General features: G+C 45.2%; 1 protein-coding gene across 3 annotated transcripts in view; it reads left to right on the plus strand.

The window, feature by feature from the left end:
- Window positions 1-456: 456 nt before the first annotated feature.
- The window catches only part of ME3 (malic enzyme 3), a 98,730-nt gene continuing 77,535 nt past the window's right edge, over window positions 457-21,651 (plus strand). For all 3 annotated transcript variants that reach the window (XM_083736800.1, XM_083736801.1, XM_083736802.1), the window contains exons 1-2: window positions 457-729; window positions 960-1,177. In XM_083736800.1, coding sequence (XP_083592926.1) covers window positions 992-1,177 — 186 coding nt within the window. In that variant the 5' untranslated portion in view covers window positions 457-729; window positions 960-991. The remainder of the gene's footprint in view (window positions 730-959; window positions 1,178-21,651) is intronic.

A 21,651-nucleotide genomic window follows, 5' to 3' on the forward strand; every position in this document is an offset into this window, starting at 1 on the left:
TGTTTCCTCCCACTCTGGAGGGTAGGACCCGAACCAATGGCTTCAAGTTACATGAAAGGGGATTCTGACTAGACATCAGGAAAAACTTTCTGACAGTAAGAGCTGTTGGACAGTGGAACAGACTCCCACGAGAGCTGGTAGACTGCTCGCTTGGAGGTTTTCAAGGAGAGGTTGGATGGCCATCTGACATGCATGATCTAGTTGAGATTCCTGCATTGTTGGGGGGGGGGGGTGGACTAGACCCTCAGCGTCTCTTCCAACTCTACAATTCTGTGGTTCTAGCTGCATCACTGTCAACACATCCTGGCCCCAGCTGCAGCCAAATTCCTTCGATTTCAGGTGCAACCTTGGAGATTACGCAGAGCGCACGGCGCCTGCGAACCTCAGCTCCGCCTTCTCCTTTTCTCGCTCTGTTTCCCCCCTCTGTCTCTCTACAAGCTCATAAGGATCTCTCTCTCTCTGCTAAAGCACAACTTTTCCTCTCCCCTCCGTCCTGGAGTACCAGCGTCTCAACCCAGATGGGGGTCGAGGACGGAAACTGGGAGGCGGAGGCGCCGCGGGGCTCCCTTCCGCAGCAGCCAGTCTCCGGGTTGCAAATTTGGTTACTTGATCTGCTTCCTGGGGTTTGCTTTCGCTTTGCAGGGTCGCCTCCTCCAAGGCTGCTGGATGCACTTGCCGGCTGGTGATGTGACTGACAGGGCCCTGATCCGGGCAAAGAAAGAGGCGAAAGTAAGCAGCGGTGGCTCTTTGTCATTTTTATCCTTTTGCATTTCTGGTCCGGGGAGAGGAGGGCAGAGTTTGGGCTGGGGGGCCTTTTGGGGAGGGCGCCGTTAACCTTCCATGCAAAGGGAGCCCCCAGCCCCGCCCCCAAATCCCATCCCATCTATTGGTAGCGCTGACAGGACCCGCCTTTGCTCAGTGCAACCTTTTGCATGTGTGTGCCTTTGTCTTGAAAACAGCTCGAGATCGACACGGGCTGCTTTGTGCAACGATGCTGATGATGCCCACGTTTAGCAGAAGCGTCCTTCGGCTGGCGGGGGCCACGCTGCGGCTCCAGGTGTTCAGCTCCCCCCAGAACAGATGCTGCTACTCTGGAGACGCCTACCCGTCCCCCACTAAAGCCAGAGGGGTGAAGAAGAGGGGCTATGATATCACCAGGAACCCCCATCTCAACAAGGTTAGACTAAACCTCTCTGTTCTTGCTTGGAAGCTTTTGTTCATTTTTGCACTTATTTATTTTGCTGAGAGAGAGAGAGAGTGTATGTGTGTGTGTTTGCATGTGTGTATATCTTCTGTTAATAAAATTCTTATTTTGTCGCTGCTGTGGAGTCCACCTTGCCTAGTTCTTCCCAGGTATGTTTCCTCTTCTTGATCTCACAGTGCTGCATGAAAACTTTTAATGAACTCTGGAAGAAGCAAGGAAACCTAACACTGTGCAACTTTTCCTGCAAACTGCCCCAGGTTTCGATTTTGTGCCCCCAAACAGCTTCCTGGTTATGATACCCATTCATACCAGTAATGTGGGTCCTGCTCTCATTGCTGTAGCTTGTGGATCAGCAAATCTTTTTCAGGTCTTCGTGGTCTCGGCATTATGCAAGAAGATAAGGAGAGGCTTTCTGGATCAGGCGAAAGGCCCGTCTAGGCCAGCATCCTGTTTTCACTGTGGCCAACCGGATGTCTCTAGAAAATCCAAAAGGGCCTGAGCGCAACAATGCGATTCCCAGTGACTGGTATTTATGGGCCCATCTCCTTTGATACTGGATGTGGTAGAAAACCATCTTGACCAATAGCCATTGGGAGGCTTGTTCTCCATCCTGGTTGTAGCAGAGAATTCTACCCTTTTTAACTATGTGGTGTGTGAATAAGCCATGAATATTGCAACATTCAGCTTTTGGGGGCAAACCCAGGTTCTGGTCTTATGAGAGAGGGAGGAGAAACCTCATTCCATCCCATTTCTCCATGTCACACACACATTCTCTGTCATGTTCCTCTGTATTGTCTACTATTTTCCAGCCCCCGATAGTCTTAAATGCACTTACGATAACCTGCATAGGCTTTAGAACCAGATAATAAAGTGCATATAATTCTGTCTCTCTGTACCCACCTCCACCACCAGTTTTCTGCTAGTTACCTATTTATAGATGAATGTTTCAGATAATTGGTGTTTGTTGAGTTCACGTCATTCCTAGAGTGGATATCTGTTGGCCAAATAAGACTGAAAACATTTTGGGCTTGTTTTGGAAATAAACACACACTCATAGCTGCAGTGCTGAGCATTGCTCCTGGAAAGCAAGTAGCAGGCTTGAACTAGGATTGGCCCAGGACATTTAGCTGCTAGTGTCGTTTCCCCCCTCCCCTCCCCACCCCATGCCCCCAAAGTGCACACTGTTAAGTAAAGTCAAGGTGTCTTCAGAGACATCTGAAGCAGCAGATCTCCCCGACTGTAAAAACACAACATTAATATACTAAAGAATTAATCCCACTATGCCAGATTTTTTTCAACCTTTGGGGGTCCACAGCTCCCTTGAGCAACCATATTCTTTCTGCGGCACTGTGGGGCTCAGAAGCCCAGTTATGTCACCCCTTGCCTGCAGGGCTGGCAGCCCCTCACCCCTTTTCAGACACCCTCCCTTGTGGAGTGTTCCCTCAGCCTCCTCTCTTCTCCCCTCTCCTTGGGAGTCCTCTGGGCAGCCGCAGCTGCCGCCTCTGGTCTCTGAGCTGCCCCCCCCACCTGCCCCAAAGAGAGGTGCCTCCTCACACTGCCCCACAGGGGCCTGGGAAACACCCCCTGGCCAACCTCAGAGGCACCATTTGCCTGGGGAGTTTGTAGCCAGGGCTGCTGCAACAAAAGCCGCAACACAAGAAGACATCTGAGGAGGGAGAGAGGGAAGGAAAGAGGAACAGAGGCCAGTGTTGCCTGCGACACCCCTGACTATCATTCAAGGCACCCCAGGGTGCCACGGAACACTGATTGAAAAGCACTTCACTATGCCAAAATGGCTTCTCCCCATTTGGAGTATCCTACAAAACCAGGACGTGGGTGGCGCTGTGGGTTAAACCACAGAGCCTAGGATTTGCCGATCAGAAGGTCCGTGGTTCGAATCCCTGCAATGGGGTGAGCTCCCGTTGCTCGGTCCCTGCTCCTGCCAACCTAGCAGTTCGAAAGCATGTCAAAGTGCAAGTAGATAAATAGGTACCGCTCTGGCGGGAAGGTAAACGGCCAATCAGAAGCCAAGCCTTGGTTTCAGAACGTTTTGGAAGTTGAACTGACTTTTGGAACGGATTCTGTTTGACTTCCAAGGTACAGCTGATGTGAAAACCATATGCGCTTTCAGATGGCGTAGACGTCTGGCGCCATCCTAGCACCTGGGCATCTTCCTTGGGTCACAAGTGGCCGATAGCCAGGTGCAGAATAAAATCTGTGAATCCTGCCCTGCCTCCCCTGGAATTAAGGTTTTAAGAGTTTGAACACCCACCCTGAAGCAAGTTATTGACGATGAGACCATGACATCTGTGGATGCCAGACTACCATAGGAATAAGAAAGCAGGTCCCAAATTCTTCTCTGTGTTCATTTTTCTATGGGCAGATAGCTGCATTTTTTATTTATTCATCGCATTTATAACACCCCTCTCCTTCAAGAGGCTCAGAGACACGGGTCCCCTTCCCAATTTTATCCTCGCAACAACCCTGTAGGCCAGTGGTGTAGCGTGGGTTGTCAGCACCCGGGGCAAGGCAAGTAATTTGCGCCCCCTAACCCGTGGATTTGCACCCCCTAACCCTAACCCCCAGATGTTGCGGCCGGCCCCCCCTGCACCCCCCACGCTACTCCACTGCTGTAGGCTAAGGTTGAGAGACTGAGACTGGTCCAAGGCCACGTTGTGAGAGTCCTGGCTGAGTAGCGGGTGGGGATTTGAACCCTGGTCTCCCAGAACCTAGTCCAGCATTTTATCTTGTGGTTCCCCCACTAGGACCTGAGACAGGATTGCTCCCCTCTTTACTTTTTGTGGGAGCTGTGCCTTAAGTCATCTCATTTACCCAGCTAAATACCTTTCATTTCTTTCTGCTGGAGGTGTAATTTATGTACTTTGGAGCAAAGCATTCCCTATCTTTTGGAGAACTGCCACTGCTAGCTTTGCAGACACACAGTTCAGCAGTCAGCAGTTTTTCCTTCCTTTTTTTAAAAAAAACAAAACGTGACAGGATATCGATATTATAGTGACTTGCCAACTATGGGGGTTTTTTTGCAAATAGGTCTGCTCTGTGCAGCCACCCAAAGTGTTGCAACAGGAAAGCAATGCAGAGCCAAACATTTAGATTATGTGCTATTATTATTTATAAAATGTGTTTACAGTGGTACCTCAGTTTTCGAATGTAATCCGTTCTGGAAGACTGTTCAGCTTCCGAAGCGTTCTAAAACCAAGGCGCAGCTTCCCATTGGTTGCAAGAGCTTCTTGCACTCAATGGACACTGCGTCGTACGTTCAAGTTCCGAAAAGCGTTCCAAAACAGAAGCATTTACTTCCAGGTTTTCAGCATTTGAGAACCGAAATGTTTGACAACAGAGGTACCACTGTACAGTGGTACCTTGGATTAAGTATTTAATTCGTTCTGGAGGTCCGTTCTTAACCTGAAACTGTTCTTAACCTGAAGCACCACTTTAGCCAATGGGGCCTCCCACTGCCGCCGTGCCACTGGAGCACGATTTCTGTTCTCATCCTGAAGCAAAGTTCTTAACCCGAGGTAAAATTTCTGGGTTAGCAGAGTCTGTAACCTGAAGCGTATGTAACCCGAGGTACCACTGTACTGCCATTCATCCCTAGATCAGTGGTTCCCAAACCTTTTCAGACTCCTTGGTTCCATAAACCCATCCCCAATGCCCACTACTCCATAAATATAAAGAATATTATTCAAAATAGAACAAATGGACCTAAGTCAGTTATATGGGTGATACTCTGTTGTGTCTCGAGGGCACAAGGATTTCCATTTAACACAATGGCATTTCCCTCCTTGTTCCTGCTTTTCGTGCCCCATGCCCTCTCCAGATTTACTTTACAGTGTCGGGGGAACCCCTACAACAGATTTAGGGGGTGCACAGGGTGAGGAGACAGTGGGAGAAGGTTCTGTTGCACAAGTGGAAAAAATTGCGCCCATGGAACGTTCTCCTTAGTGCTGCAGTGCATCGTAATGGTTAGAGTTGTCAGACTAGGACACTCAGCCATGAAACTCACTGGGTGACGTTGGGCTGGCCATTTGGTCTCAGCCTAACCCAAACTCACAGGGTCGTTGTGGGTATTCATTGAGCAAGGGGGAACCATGTAAACTCCCTCAAGCTCCGTGGAGGGAAGAAGTGTGGTACAAATGCAATAAATAGATAAATAATGCATTGGCTTCAACCCAGAGGGTTTGATCTTGAAAATGCATGGGTTGCAGCCCACAGTCGGGTTTTCTTGCTAGGGGCCTGTGCTGTTGGTTTTGGGTGGCAGGATCAACCTCTGTTGTGCGATAGTGGAGCTGTGAGCAAAAGGATTTAGAAGTTGTTTTAACAAATCTGTGGCTTCTGGAAGAGGGGCTTTCCTTGTCTAAGCAAAATCAAGGCTGGATAAGGCAGAAATAACGGCAGTGTTTTGCATGGCAAGTCCCTGCTTTCGTTTCCTATTCAGTGACGTGTTACCAGTGCAACTATCAAAACTTGGAGTTCACCACTTGTGGTTCGCACCCAAATGCCTTCTCCCTCTGCTCTGGAAGAGGTTAACTTGGGGACAGGCCAGAAGGGAGTGCAGCCCTTGGGTTGTAAAAATTTGCGTCACCCCTATTGTAGCTATAGATCAGGTTTCCGGTGTTCATCAGTATGGGGATGATACCCAGCTCTACCTCACTTTTAAATCAGTGAAGGTCCTGTGTGAGTGTCTGGAGGCGGTTGGAGGATGGATGGCAGCTAACAGATTGAGGTTGAATCCTGGCAAGACATAAGTACTGTTTTGGGGGGCAGGAGGCAGGCAGGTGTGGAGGATTCCCTGGTCCTGAATGGGGTAACTGTGCCCCTGAAGGACCAGGTGTGCAGCCTGGGAGTCATTTTGGACTCATAGCTGTCCATGGAGGCACAGGTCAAATCTGTGTCCAGGGCAGCTGTTTACCAGCTCCATCTGGTACATAGGCTGAGACCCTATCTGCCTGCGGACTGTCTCGCCAGAGTGGCGCATGCTCTGGTTATCTCCCGCTTGGACTACTGCAATGCGCTCTACGTGGGGCTACCTTTGAAGGTGACCCAGAAACTACAGCTAATCCAGAATGCGGCAGCTAGACTGGTGATTGGGAGCGGCCGCCAAGACCATATAACACCGGTCTTGAAAGACCTACATTGGCCCCCAGTACGTTTCCGAGCACAATTCAAAGTGTTGGTGCTGACCTTTAAAGCCCTAAATGGCCTCAGCCCAGTATATCTGAAGGAGCGTCTCCTCCCCCATCGTTCTGCCCGGACACTGAGGTCCAGCTCCGAGGGCCTTCTGGTGGTTCCCTCACTGTGAGAAGCCAAGTTACAGGGAACCAGGCTTCTCAGTAGTGGCGCCCTCCCTGTGGAACGCCCTCCCACCAGATGTCAAAGAGAACAACAACTACCAGACTTTTAGAAGACATCTGAAGGCAGCCCTGTTTAGGGAAGCTTTTAATGTTTGATGTATTACAGTATTTTAATATTTTTTTGGAAGCCGCCCAGAGTGGCTGGGGAAGCCCAGCCAGATGGGCGGGGTATAAATAATAAATTATTATTATTATTGTTGTTGTTGTTGTTGTTGTTGTTGTTAATTTCTCCAACCTGATATCTTCCAGAAGTTGATGGACTCTCATTAGCCCTGGCCAGGATGGCCGATGGCAAAGGATGATGGGAGTTGTAGTCTACATTGGGGAACAGATTGTATCTACACACACAGGCACACATACTACCTAGTTTAGTTTAGGATCGCCAAGCAATTATTAGTAGAAGAGTTTGGATTTGATATCCCGCCTTTCACTCCCTTTCAGGAGTCTCAAAGCGGCTAACATTCTCCTTTCCCTTCCTCCCCCACAACAAACACTCTGTGAGGTGAGTGGGGCTGAGAGACTTCAAAGAAGTGTGACTGGCCCAAGGTCACCCAGCAGCTGCATGTGGAGGAGCGGAGACGCGAACCTGGTTCCCCAGGATTACGAGACTACCGCTCTTAACCACTACACCACACTGGCTCTCTGACTATCCCTAGTCTATGGACCCTAGGGATAATTGAAAGACCAGTTCAATTCATAGACGAATTACCATGTGCCTGCAATATTCATATTCATAAAATTCCACTGCTGCACTGAACATTTTTATCATCTCATTTTATGAAAAATAAAAATAAATTTAAAATGATGTCAGCGTGCAATTTAGAAAATTGGGCTAAATGAACCACAGAGTCTTTTCCTTTCCAAGCTGTTGGCAATGCTCATGATGCATGAATATTGGCATTTCAAAGAAGGCCATTGCCAGGGCGGGTCGAATCCGTGGTGGCCAAGAGGAAATCTTTGAGGGCTGAGTTGTCAGAGATGGAGCACAAAAGAGAGCTGTTCTTGCTGCTGGAAGCGTTCATTGAGTGGTAAAAAAAAAAAGAAAGGAAGGAAGAAAATGTTTCAGCAGAGGGGCCGAAGGCCAAATCCATTCCCTCTGTTTTTGAAGTTCATGCTGTGAATGCTAATGCTTCTTACATAACCTTGATAAGAACACTTTACCCTATATGTATCTGCAGAATGGGCACTGTTTCAGGTGAGCCACATAATACACCTTCCGTATTTGATCTTTTAGCGTGGCAGCGCCTAAACTTTGGAACTGCCTGCCTATTGGCATCAAGCAGGTGCCTTCATGATGCTCTTTTCGACACCTGCTAAGAAGGCTTTTGTTTAGGCATTTCCATCCAGATATGTAGATTGTTGGCATGAGTTTTGGTTTGGTTTTTAGCTTTTTTATTTTATAACGTATCTTTATTAATTTAAAATAAATTTATGAGAAAACAGACATACAAGTAAACAAACAAACAAACAAACAAGCAAGCAAGGAAACTACAGAAAAAACAAACCACCACACTATAAGATACAAGATTAATATAATTATCATCATATATACTCCTGATACTGAACGCAATGATAAAACTTATAGAGAAGAAATTTAAAACTGACTTCCAATTAATCTCACTGTACATTATCTATCCATTACTTTATACCGCACAGTTACATATTTCTTATATAATTTCTTTCTACCTCCCTACAAACTTATATTTATATAATACAGGGATCAGTCTAATTCTGCCAAGATGTTTCCTTTTATTCCATAGTTTTTTAGCTTTTTGTTTTAGCTTATTGCACCGCCCAGTATTGCACCTCCTATGCGACATCTCAGAACGTTGCTTAGGATGGGTTGTGGCCCTCGGGCTTAAAAAAAGTCCCTCCACTCCTGCACTGTGCAGAAATACGAGCTGTTAAAATGGGTGCCTCTGTGTGATCACAGCCAGGTCATGAGCTTGGGGGCAGCAGTGCATCCTCCTAGATGCTACCACAAGTGGTGGTGATTGTAGGTGGTTGCTGGCTATTATGAACCAGCCCATCATAAAGGCTCCAGGAAGTGAGAAGGTCTCATGGAATCATAGAACCATAGAGTTGGAAGACACCCTGAGGATCATCTAGTCTAGATTTTGATCTCCCTAACCTCACCCTATGGACCAGTTATGGACCACCCACATGGGATAGTCTGCAAGGGTGGGGGGGTGAGAGAGCGTGACCAAGCAGGACTGAGCTCCCTATATTGAATCAGTTGGAAGGGACCTCAAGGGTTGTCCAGTCCAACCCCTTGCAATGCAGGAATCTCAACTAAAGCATCCATGGCAGATGGCTATCCGACCTCTGCTTAAAAAAGGAGAGTCCACCAGCTCCTTTTTTTTAAAAATGATATTTATTGAAGTTTTACAAACAAAAGAAAATTACAGAATAAGAAAAGAAAAAGAAAAAGAAAAAAAATACAAAAATACATGAAAAATTAAAAAAACAGTTAAAAACAGATCAATCTTTTCATGTCTTATATTTCATTTACTTGTTTCCTGACCTCCTCACACCTCCCTTTTTTGCATTCCAGTTCACATGGTTAATTCAGCAAATCCTTTCCCTCTTTGTTTTTATCTTAATTCTATATCTTAACATATTATAGCTTCGTATTTTCATCTGATTATCAATCCATTTTTACATATTCTTTTTAACCTTGTTGCTAAAGCCGTTTCATTTCAATCCAACATCATTTTAACATTCATTAATTTTACAATGTTTCTGCAAATAGTCTTTAAATTTATTCCAATCTTCTTCCACCAACTCTTCTCCCTGGTCTCGGATTCTGCCAGTCATTTCCGCCAATTCCATATAGTCTATCACTTTCATCTGCCATTCTTCCAAGGTGAGTACATCTTGTGTCTTCCAATACTTTGTGATGAGTATTCTTGCTGCTGTTGTAGCATACATAAAGAAAGTTCATAAAGAAAGTACATAAAGAGAGTCCACCAGCTCCTGAGGGAGTCCGCTCCACTGTCTAACAGTTCTTACCTTCAGAAAATTCTGCCTGATGTTTATAGTCAGAATCTGCTTTCTTGTAACTTGAAGCCATTGGTTCGGGTCCTACGCTCCGGACCAGCTTGTTCCCTCTTCCACATGGCAGCCCTTAAGATATTTGAAGATGGCTTTCATATCTTCTCTCCGTCTTTCATCTCCTCTTTCCCAAGTTAAACATACCCAACTCCTTCAACCATTCCTCATAAGGCTTGGTTTTGAGACCCTTGATCATGTTGGTCGCCCTCATCTGCACACGTTCCAGTTTATTTATTTATTGAATTTATATATCGTCCTATACCCCGGGGGTCTCAGGGCAGTTCACAGAAACACACAATACAGTGGTACCTCGGGTTACAGACACTTCAGGTTACAGACTCCGCTAACCCAGAAATAATACCTCCGGTTAAGAATTTTGCTTCAGGATGGGAAGAGAAATTGTGTGGTGGCCACGAAGCAGCAGCAGGAGGCCCCATTACTGAAAGTACGCCTCTAGTTAAGAACAGTTTCAGGTTAAGAATGGACCTCCAGAATGAATTAAGTTCTTAACCCAAGGTACCACTGTATCCTTCTTAAATTGTGGCGCCCAGAACTGGACACAGGATTCCAGGGCACCACAATTCATCTGGAATCTCTGCAAGAAAGGAATTAAGTCTTGCGCAATGGAAAAACTTGGCGTGGATGAGGCCCGTGCAGCTGTGTTTACATCCTCTGAGAGCTGAGCGATGACTCAGCTCCTTGCGGGGTGGCAGGGCGGCAAGTGAGAACCAGCCCCAAGGCTACTCTGCCTCGTAGTGGTGCTGACTCAGCACTTGGTTGGAACGATTAAACGCCGCCACCAGGCATTCCAATTGACAGATTATGTGCAACAGGCCTGGATTTAAGGCCTGTATCATGGGTGCGGATCCTCTTTCAGCCTGAGGGCCAGATTTGCACCCTGCCAACCTTCCCAGGGCCAAATGCATCCTTTTTTATGGTCAACACCTAAGTCCATCTTTCTTGGAAGCCGCTGTGGCTGATTTCATAGTCACTGCTGAGTAACTGTGCCTGGGATGGCTTCTCAGAAGAGATCTTCTCAAAGGGAGGAGGGCTTTGCCCGTTGTGCTTAATTTAGCAGCAGAAAGCCCCTTATGCATGGGAAACTGCAAAACTTTGCAGAAACAGCAAAGCTGTTAACAGCATGGCGATGGCAATTGTTAATTGGATGCTAATTGCTGAGGAAGTAAGTGGGGGTTATTTATTAGACATGCTGTTCTTTTCAGCCTAGATTGGCTCCAACAGCAGCTCACAATTAGAAGGCACATCCCAATACATTTATAGATGAGCTATGCAGATATATATGTTGGTTAGAGTCATGTTGGGGAACCTGAGGCCTAGTGGGGGCCGTTCTGTCTGGCCCAGTGCTGGATTTACATATAAGCTAAACAAGCTGTAGCTTAGGGCCCCACTCTTTGGGGGGGGCAAAAAAATTAAACGAAATAAACCTGGATGTACATTTCCAAAATATAAGATAAAAAACGAATAAAATAAAAGCTACATACAGCAGCAGTGTTTGGTGTTGTGTAGGCTCCCATGATGTAAGGAATGGGCCCCGCCTGCTAGCCTGCTCCCTAAAATATCACTGGTTTGCTCATTTCTATATATAGGGTGCCTACATTCTGCATGGACTGTTATGTGCAAATAGCTTTAGATACCTATTTGTTGTTGTTGTTTAGTCGTGTCCGACAGTTCGTGACCCCATGGACCAGAGCATGCCAGGCACTCCTGTCTTCCACTGCCTCCCACAGTTTGGTCAAACTCATGCTGGTAGCTTCGAGAACACTGCCCAACCAACTCGTCCTCTGTCGTCCCCTTCTCCATCTTTCCCAGCATCAGGGTCTTTTCCAGGGAGTCTTCTCTTCTCATGAGGTGGCCAAAGTATTGGAGCCTCAGCTTCAGGATCTGTCCTTCTTGTGAGCACTCAGGGCTGATTTGCTTAAGAATGGATATGTTTGATCTTCTTGCAGTCCATACCTATTAGGTCCATAAATTTCCATATAGCATATATTCAACACACAAAAACAGCGACAATTTGTTGTTGACAAAGGACAGCTGGACATATAAAGGGAGGGCCCCATTACCTTCAGTAGCTTAGGGCCTCATCAAACCTAAATCCAGCCCTTGGGGCTTTGCTGGGCTATGTCTCTCTAGCTCCCAGGATTCTTTGGGAGGAAGCCATGGCTGTGGTATCACAGTGTTTTAAATGTAGAGTATGTATTTCTCCTAGAATTCCACTGAGCCTCTTGGGCTTGCCAATCAGAAGGTTGGCGGTTCGAATCCCCGCAACAGGATGAGCTCCCGTCGCTCAGTCCCAGCTCCTGCCCACCTAGCAGTTCGAAAGCAATTCAAAGTGCAAGTAGATAAATAGGTACTGCTCCGGCGGGAAAGTAAACGGTGTTTCCATGCGCTGCTCTGGTTTCGCCAGAAGCGGCTTAGTCATGCTGGCCACGTGACCTGGAAAAACTGTCTGCGGACAAAGGCTGTCTCCCTCAGCCAGAAAAGCGAGATGAACGCTGCAACCCCAGAGTCGTCCGTGACTGGACTTAACTGTCAGAGGTCCTAGAATTCCAGTGAATTCCTTGTGTTCTTGTGAATTCCAGTTTTTTCTGAGCCTGGACACAGACAAAATACCCTTTAATTCCCTCTTTCGTGCTGCAAATAGCTATAGAGGCTCTATCACTGTGTGAGCCCAGAGTCCCTAGGAGTGAGATCCTGAGGGTGCCTGAGGGCGGGGGGGGGGGGGCCTTGAAAGAGCCTGTGTTGCGGGGGGGGGGGGAGGTGATTAAAGACCCCTTTGTGTATGATGTGGGTGTAACTTATCTGAGGGAGACAATTTTGCAGCCCGTCAGACCTGTTAAAGGTTAGTTGCAGAGCAGAGGATTATAGAGAATGACATGGGACTCATGGTGGGTGTTTTCGTTCTGGGTTAATTAGGGTCTTGAGATTTCTGCTCTTTGCTGTGTCACAGCTGGAAAGGATTGGGGAAAGCGGGGAGGCGGGGAAGGGGAATACTTGCAGCCCCGTGGAAAGAGGCAATAAACAGTCTCAGATTATTTCTCAGGCATTGCCAGAATTCCTATGTGTTGCCTCATTGGATCCTGCTGCCTAAGCTGCAGTGTGATTGACATCAAGGGTACTTGCGGACGAGACCATCCTTTAGACCTTTATTTGCAAAACTCTGTTGCTGCATTCTTGTTTAGCTCAAACCAGAGTCACATGCAACAGCAGTTGCTGCGCAGAGCATTTTGTTCCTTTGGCAGGAATCCAGACGGCTCCCATGAAGAATCAGATTGGTGTGTTAAGCTGGGTGTGTGTTTTTAATTCTAAAAATCCTTGTCCCTAAGAGGCTGGTTGCCCTCCTCTCTTTCAGCTCCTTCCCCCCCCCCCCCATAGTTTCAGGTCAAATCCACACCCTAACTTTAAAGTACAGTGGTACCTCTGGTTAAGTACTTAATTCATTCCGGAGGTCCGTACTTAACCTGAAACTGTTCTTAACCTGAAGCACCACTTTAGCTAATGGGGTCTCCTGCTGCTGCCGCGCCGCCAGAGCCTGATTTCTGTTTTCATCCTGAAGCAAAGTTCTTAACCTGAAGCACTATTTCTGGGTTAGCGGAGTCTGTAACCTGAAGTGTATGTAACCCAAGGTACCACTGTCCGTCTAAACCACATTAACAGTTCCCCCGAAGACTCATGGGAACTGCAGTTTACCCCTAGCAGAGCTGCAGTTTCCAGCACCCTTAACAAACTACAGTTCCCAGGATTCCTTGGGGGGGCAACCATAACTGTTAAAGTGTTATAAGTGCTTTAAATGGAGGTTGTGACCTACTGTGTCTGTTAATCAGGGATTCAGGTGGCACTGTGGTCTAAACTACTGAGCTTCTTGGGCTTGCCAGTTGAAGGGCCAGCACCGGCTTCCTCAACCTCAGCCCTCCAGATGTTTTTGGCCTACAACTCCCATGATCCCTAGCTAGCAGGACCAGTGGTCAGGGATGATGGGAATTGTAGTCTCAAAACATCTGGAGGGCTGAGCTTGAGGAAGCCTGGGTCATCAGATTAAATCTGTGTAGTAGGGTGAGGCCCCGTTGCTTTGACCCAGCTCCTGCAAACCTAGCAGTTCTAAAACATACCAGCATAGGTACCGCTGCAATGGGAAAATATTTTTTTTTAAATAATTTTTTTTATTGAGTTTAAGAAATACAGAAAAAAGAATAAAGGATAGATATAAGAAAATAGAATAGAAGAATAACAAATTTCCATGTTCTTTTTTCATCAAATCTAAAGGACTTCCCCGCATCCTCCAAGCCCTGCATTCTCTGTAATATAAAACATCAGCAATTTGTTAACTTATTTCAAAGCTTATTGTATCTTCCATTTTATCATGTTCCCTAATTTCAAATATACTGTAACTCAATTCTTGTACGTTTTATATTAAACACAATAAAGTTGTTTCATTATTTTACCTCTAAATTCTTGTGTCTTAATTTCCATTTCATTAACTTACATTTGCTGAAGCTAGAATTTCCTAAAAGGTGCATTTTTTTTAACATTCATACAGCTTATAGTGTTTTTTCAAATAGTCCTAAAACTTTTTCCAGTCCTCCTCGATTGTTTCTTCTCCCAAGTCTCGGATTCTGCCAGTCATTTCTGCCAATTCCATATAGTCCATCAACTGCGATTGCCATTCCTCCAGCGTGGGTAGATCTTGTGTCTTCCAATGCCTTGCAATCAAGATCCTAGCTGCCGTGGTAGCATACATAAAAAAAATTCTATCTTTCTTAAGTACTCTCTGGTCTACGGTGCCCAAAAGAAAGGCCTCCGGTTTCTTAGGTAAGGTAAATCTAAGTACCTTTTTTAGTTCATTATGAATCATCTCCCAAAAGGCCTTCACTTTCGGGCAAGTCCACCAGAGATGAAAGAATGTCCCTTCCGCCTCTCTGCATTTCCAACATTTATTGTCAGACAGATGGTATATCTTAGCTAGCTTGACTGGGGTCATGTACCACCGGTATACCATTTTCATAATATTTTCCTTCAAGGCAGTGCATGCCGTGAATTTCAAACCGGTGTTCCATAACCTTTCCCAGTCTACAAACATAATGTTGTGCCCCACATCCTGCGCCCATTTTATCATGGCGGATTTGACTGTCTCATCCTGTGTATTCCACTTAAGCAGCAAGTTATACATTCTCGAAAGTAGTTTATTTTTTGGCTCTAACAATTCTGTCTCTAGTTTCGATTTTTCCACCTGGAATCCAACCTTTTTATCTGTTTTAAAGACCTCCTGAATTTGAGCATAGTGCAACCAATCTCGCACCTTGGTTTTCAGTTTTTCCAAGCTCAGCAACCTCCAATTGTCTCCAATTTTTTCAATTATTTCCCAATATTTAGGCCAATGGGCCTCCATGTTAAGTCTCTTACGTGCCTTGGCCTCCACCGGTGAGAGCCACCTCGGAGTCTTACTCTCCAATAAGTCTTTATATTTTGTCCAGGCCATTAAAATTGCTCTTCTGACAATATGGTTTTTAAACAATTTGTGCACTTTAACCTTGTCATACCACAAATATGCATGCCACCCAAACGCATTATCAAACCCTTCCAGATCTAGGACATCAGTGTTTTCCAGTAAGATCCAATCTTTCAACCAGCAGAAGGCTGCAGCTTCGTAATATAACCTCAAGTCTGGCAGGGCAAATCCCCCTCTTTCTTTCGCATCAGTTAGTATCTTAAACTTTATTCGGGGCTTTTTGCCCTGCCAAACAAACTTAGAAATATCCCTCTGCCACTTTCCAAAGCATTCCACCTTGTCCACGACCTGTAGGGTCTGAAACAAAAATAGCATTTTTGGCAATACATTCATCTTTACAGCAGCTATTCGGCCTAACAAGGAAAGTTTCAATCTTGACCATGTTTCCAAATCTCTTTTGATTTCTGACCAACATTTCTCGTAGTTATCTTTAAACAAATTCAAATTTTTGGAGGTCAGATGCACCCCTAGGTATTTTACTTTTTTAACCACATTTAGTTCTGTTTCTTTAGAGAACTCATCTGTTTCTGTAACTGTCAGATTTTTTGCTAAAACTTTAGTTTTTTGCTTATTTAGCTTAAACCCCGCCACCCGACCAAAGTCAAAAATTAATTCTAACACTCTTTTAGTGCTAGAGACTGGTTCCTGTAATGTTAATACCAGGTCATCTGCAAATGCTTTCAATTTATATTGTTTCACTCCGACCTCAATTCCTTGGACCAACCGGTCCTTTCTAATCATGTTTAGCAACACCTCCAGAACTGAGATGAACAATAGGGGGGATAGGGGGCACCCCTGACGTGTCCCTTTTTCAATTTTAAACTCCTCTGTCACCACATTGTTTACTATCAATTTAGCTTTTTGTTCTGAATAGATTGCTTCTATACCATTTTCAAACCCCCGCCCCACTCCCATCCCTTCCAAATTTTTCTTCATAAACATCCAAGAAATATTATCAAAGGCCTTCTCTGCATCAATAAAGATTAAGACCGCTCTAGTGTTAAGATTTGTTTGTAGAAGCTCCAAAATATCAATAATGTTTCTTGTATTGTCAAACAAATGCCTACCAGGGAGAAAGCCAGCCTGGTCCTTATGGATCACTTCATTTAATACTTTTTTAAATCTACTTGCCAGGATATCCGCAAAAATTTTGTAATCCACATTTAGGAGTGAGATGGGGCGGTAGTTCTTAAGCTGAGTCTTTTCAGTTTCTAGTTTAGGTATCAATGTGATGAAAGCTTCTTTCCACGTTTCCGGTGCCTTCCTCCCCTCCATGATCTGGTTACAAACCTCCCTCAAGGGTTGTATCAAATAATCCTTTAAAACCTTGTAGTATTTGGAGGTTAGTCCATCAGGGCCTGGAGACTTGCCCAATTGGAGATTCTGAATGGCACTTTCAATTTCTTGCTTTGTGATGTTACAATTCAGGGTTGTTCTCATTTCCTGAGGTATTTTTTGTAATCCATTAGTTTTAAGAAATTGATCCACCTCGGAAGCTTTTTGGAAACACTTTCTAATTTCCTCAGGTTTCTAAACCATTCTCCCTTCAATCTCTAGATTTGTAACTGTATTAAGTTTTTGTCTCTTTTTCAACTGCCATGCTAGCAGTTTCCCACACTTATTCGCTGATTCAAAGGATCTTTGTTTCATTTGTTTAATTTTCCATTCCACCTCTTGATTTATCAATTTCGAATATTGCGCCTGGAAAAATTTCACTTCTCTTAGCACATCCTTCGACTTAGGCCTAGATCTTAATTTTTTCTCTCCTTCTCTTATTTTCTCCAATATCTTCTCCTTCTTTTCATTCCAGAGCCTTTTCTTAATCGTGTTTTGTTGTATTAGAAACCCTCTCATAACTGCTTTACTTGCGTCCCAGATTATTCTTTTTTCCACGGTGGTATTCAAATTTATCTCAAAATAGTCCTTTAAAGTTTTTTGGGCCTTCTTAACAATCTCCTGATCTCTTAATATGGTGTCATTCATTTTCCATCTAAAGGATCCGGTTGTATTTAGTCTCAGTTCCACTTTCAAAGCATTATGGTCGGAGCAAGTTTTTGGGCAGATTTCCACTTTTCTAGTCTTAGGTGCCAGTCCTCTAGTTGTCCATATTTGGTCGATTCGTGTCCATGTCAGATGAGCTTCAGAAAAGAAAGTTCCTTCTTTCCCTAGAGGGTTCTTAACCCTCCATATGTCAATTAAGTCCATATTGTCAGTCATTTCAAAAAAAGTTTTAGGTAGTCTGCCATCTTTCGATATGTTGACACTTTGTGACTTATCCATGTTTACAGACACAACCCCATTCATATCACCCAACATAATGATGTTATTGTAGTCCAAGTAATCCAGCATAGTCTCATGCAGCTTCCTGAAAAATTCCGATTTTCCCTCATTTGGAGCATATATTCCTAATATCAAAAATTTTTCTCCTTGTGTCTGTATTTCAATCGCCAAAATTCGCCCATGTTCATCTTTAAATAAAAATTTCGGTGACAGGCTCTCCTTTGCATATATCACCACTCCTCTTTTCTTAACTTTATCCGAAGAAATAAATTCTTGGCCTAGTCTTTTATTAATTAGCACTTTTCTGTGGAGCCTTGTCACATGTGTTTCTTGTAGGCAAATAACGTCCAATTGTTCTTTTTTCCAAATGTGAAAAACTTTTCTTCTTTTTTCCGGGGAATTTCCGCCATTTATGTTCCAGCTAAGAAGCTGCAGAGACATCCTGGTTCAATTGGCGGGTCCTACAATGGGGTATCTAGGTTTCCCTCCGATCCCGGAGGTGGTAGTGCTGGTCCAGATCCAGATGGTGTAATTTTTGAAGGTGGTCCCGGTGGTGGTGGAGGCCAAGAAGCTGCAGCTCCTTTTTGCAGGTCCTCCTCGTGGTCGTATAGGAACTTCTGCTGGTCTTCAGGTGATTTAATTTTTATTTTCCTTCCTTTGTAAGTAAATGATAGTCCTTGTGGAAACTCCCACCTATAAGGAATTCCGTTGTGTCTCAACAATTTGGTCAAGTCTATATAGGTGGTCCTAAGATCCAAGAGATATTTGGGTATATCTCTGTAAATTTCAGCCTTTTTACCTTCTATCTCCAAAGATTTCTTGAAATGTAGGCCTAATATCTTATCCCTCTCTTCTCTTGATCTCAGAATAACTAAGCAGTCTCTGGACTTGTCTTTCTTTACAGATCTTCCCAGTCTAAAGGCTGTCACAATTTTAAAGTCCTTATCTTCCTCAATTCCCCAGAATTTGGAGAACAAAAGTGTCAGAAATCCCTCTAGGTTGTCTTTCTCCAGTTCCGGGATGGCCCTTATCCTGAGATTATTTTCTTTACTTTTCAATTCAACCAATGACAAGTAGGCTTGTTGTTCCCCTACCTGTCTTTTCAGAGGCCTTACTTCCCCTTTAATCTCATCAACCTTTATGTTCGCCTGTTCTGCTTTTTGATTGGCTTCCACAGCTAATTTGTAATTTTCAGCCGTAGCTCCTTGCAGTTTCTCAATTGCCTGGGTGTGATGCGAAACCTGTTCAGTTAATTTGCCAATAGAGGATGTAGCTTGGTCAATTTTTGATGTTTGATTATCCACTTTTTGATTTAAAACTGCCACTTGTTCCAAAATTTGTTTCAAGACTGTTTCGGATCCTCCAGTTGCCATATCTTCTGCAGCAGGCTGTACAAATTCCACCTCCTGTGCTGTCAGCACAGTTGGGACGGATGATCTGCGATGATGAGTTAAAGTTGTTTGCATAAGTTGCCCAGATTTTTTTCTCTTTTTCTTTATCTTTGGCTTTAGCTGCTCTTGTTCTCCCTGAGCCGCTCATTCCACACCTGCCTCTATTCAAGGTCAAATGATCTTTTGTCCCATGAGAAAGACAAGTCCAGAGTATAAACAATTAAACCACAAAGAGTCTCAATAAAGTTCAGTTCCCAGGCCACTATATTTCCACAATCCTCTAGGGGGAGTATTTCAAAGTTTCAAAGAAAGAAAGAACTATTTTCCGCCATTGAAGTTCCTATATTCCCCATGTTAGATTTTTGTAGTTCCAAAACACAAAAGGAAGGTTTCCAAAGCTTCCAGTTTCTTATAATCAAGCCACAAGGTGTCAAGAGAGGTCCCAGCAACAACGTTAAACGTTAGTATCTCAGTCTATGCAACAGTTTAAGTCTCTGCTACAATGTCATCAATTTGACAGCAGTTTGACAGTTCTCTTCTATACGCTGGCAGCCCGACGACGGGGTTACCCCTTCTAACTCCGTTTAGCTCAAAAATAGGGGGACAGTTCCAGAGGGCAAAAGTCCATAAATTTCACAATTCTTTCCCTTTTATCCTCAAAATGCAAAGTCTATCAATGCACTCTTTCTTCCACTTTTACAATCCCTTTTAAGCACTTCAGCTCGCTTCAGAGCCCTTGCTTTGATCTGATTAGCAGGGTCGGGAGGCGGACTTCCTGTTACTCGCCTCCCGTTTTCAGCCGAATTTCTCCAATTTAGTTAAAAATTTAAGCCCCTTACTCACGGGTATGTTGCTCCAATTCCGATATTTTCAAGAAGAAAGGTCAGCGCTCATCAGCAGCAGCAGCGCGGCTTTGCTTCCACGAAAAGAGCGATGAACTCACAGCGCCGCTCCCCCTTTCACGTTCCGGAGCCTCTTACGAGGCTCCTTCTCCGTTTCTGGGGGGGCTCAAGGCGCCCGCCGAGTCCCACGGCCGCAGGCTCACTCTGCCTGCGGTTTTTCTTGATGGGTCTCCGCTTTGCCGCAGCGGACGACCCTTTTTCGCGGAGCCCCTCTTCACAAAGTAAAGAGGACCGCCATTGCTGTTTCGCGCCGCCTCCGGAAGTCTGTGCAATGGGAAAATAAACAGCATTTCCATGAGCTCTGGCACTCATCACAGTGTCCCGTTGTGCCAGAAGCAGTTTAGTCATGCTTGCCACATGACCCAGAAAGCTGTCTGTGGACAAACACTGGCTCCCTCAGCCTGAAAGCGGAGATGAGTGTCCCACCCCATAGTCAAATTTGATGGTACTTAACCATCCAGGGAGGGAAGCGGGTGGCACTGTGGGTTAAACCACTGAGCCTCTTGGGCTTGCCGATCAGAAGATCGGCGGTTCGAATCCCCGCAGTGGGGTGAGCTCCCGTTTCTCTGTCCCAGCTCCTGCCAACCTAGCAGTTCGAAAGCACACCAGTGCAAGTAGATAAATAGGTGCCACTCCAGCGGGAAGGTAAACTGTGTTTCCGTGCGCTGCTCTGGTTTGCCAGAAGCAGTTTAGTCATGCTGGCCACATGACCCGGAAGCTGTACGCCAGCTCCCTCAGCCAATAAAGCGAGATAAGCGCCGCAACCCCAGAGTCGGCCACAACTGGACCTAATGGTCAAGGGTCCCTTTACCTTTACCTTTTAACCATCCAGGCGTCCTTTACCTTTTACCTTTACCCAGGGTCATTGTTAAAAGACAGCCCATAACACTCAAGACGCAAGTCCTGTGCACTGGACCCCAATCTTTTGCCTCTTCCCCTTTTAAAAAATCTTCAGATTTCCTTTGCTTTGCTTATAGGCAGCTGAGCATCCTGCAGATTGCAGTGCCAGTGAGACCATCTTAATTTGTCTGGGCCCCAATCCACATTCAATGTACCGAGCCCAGAAAATCCTGTTGGGTCCTGAGAGCTCAGAGCAAGCCCTGATGGTCAGGGGCAGAGCTCATTTCTCAGTGTTCCTGCATTACAAATATAATGCAATATATCGAAGATCGCAGGGTGGTATACAACATAGAAGCTCTGTTGCTTGAAGAAACGATTGTTTTGTGCTACTAGATATGCCTTGGCGGGTTTTATACGTAATGTTGCTTGCTTGAACTGCATAATTATATAGTGCCCGGATACTTTTATTAATTCATTTCTGCCCTGCCAGCCTGGCTTCAAAGAGCTCTTTGCACATCTGCCAGCAAATAAAAACGAGATGCTGTAAACTTCCTTTCTGCGCCGCCTAGAAACTGTTAAAAAGCACGAAAGAGCAGACAATACAGAGCACAGAAGCAGCAATAAAATACGTCTCAAATCGCTTCCCAGAAACTGATAAACATTCAGCCCTAACTAGACTCCCGCAATCTTCCTGGATTCTAAACCAAGGAACCCACGTAATCCTGTAAGTTTTCCAAATGAGTTTGTTTATTGTGCCCTCCTGATGAGAGGTGTTTCGTACTTAAATGCAGCAGCGGCATAAACATTACCCAAAGGACCTCTGGCTAGCCTCTGATATTCCTGAGAAAGGCACTCAGTGGCAGAACGTTTGCATCGCATGGAGAAACCCCTGGGTTCACTCTGTGGCGTCTCCAGATAGATTCTCATCTGAAATCTGCCCGTCAGTGCAGACAGTAGAGAAGCAAGATCAGTGGTTCTCAACCTGTGGGTCCCCAGATGTTGTTGGACTACAACTCCCATCATCCCTGAGCTCTGGCCTTGCTAGCTAGGGGTGATGGGAGTTGTAGTTAAACAATATCTGGGG

This window comes from Podarcis gaigeae, assembly GCF_964106915.1.
Source record: "Podarcis gaigeae genome assembly, chromosome: 4".
In the NCBI taxonomy this organism is placed as follows: domain Eukaryota; kingdom Metazoa; phylum Chordata; class Lepidosauria; order Squamata; family Lacertidae; genus Podarcis; species Podarcis gaigeae.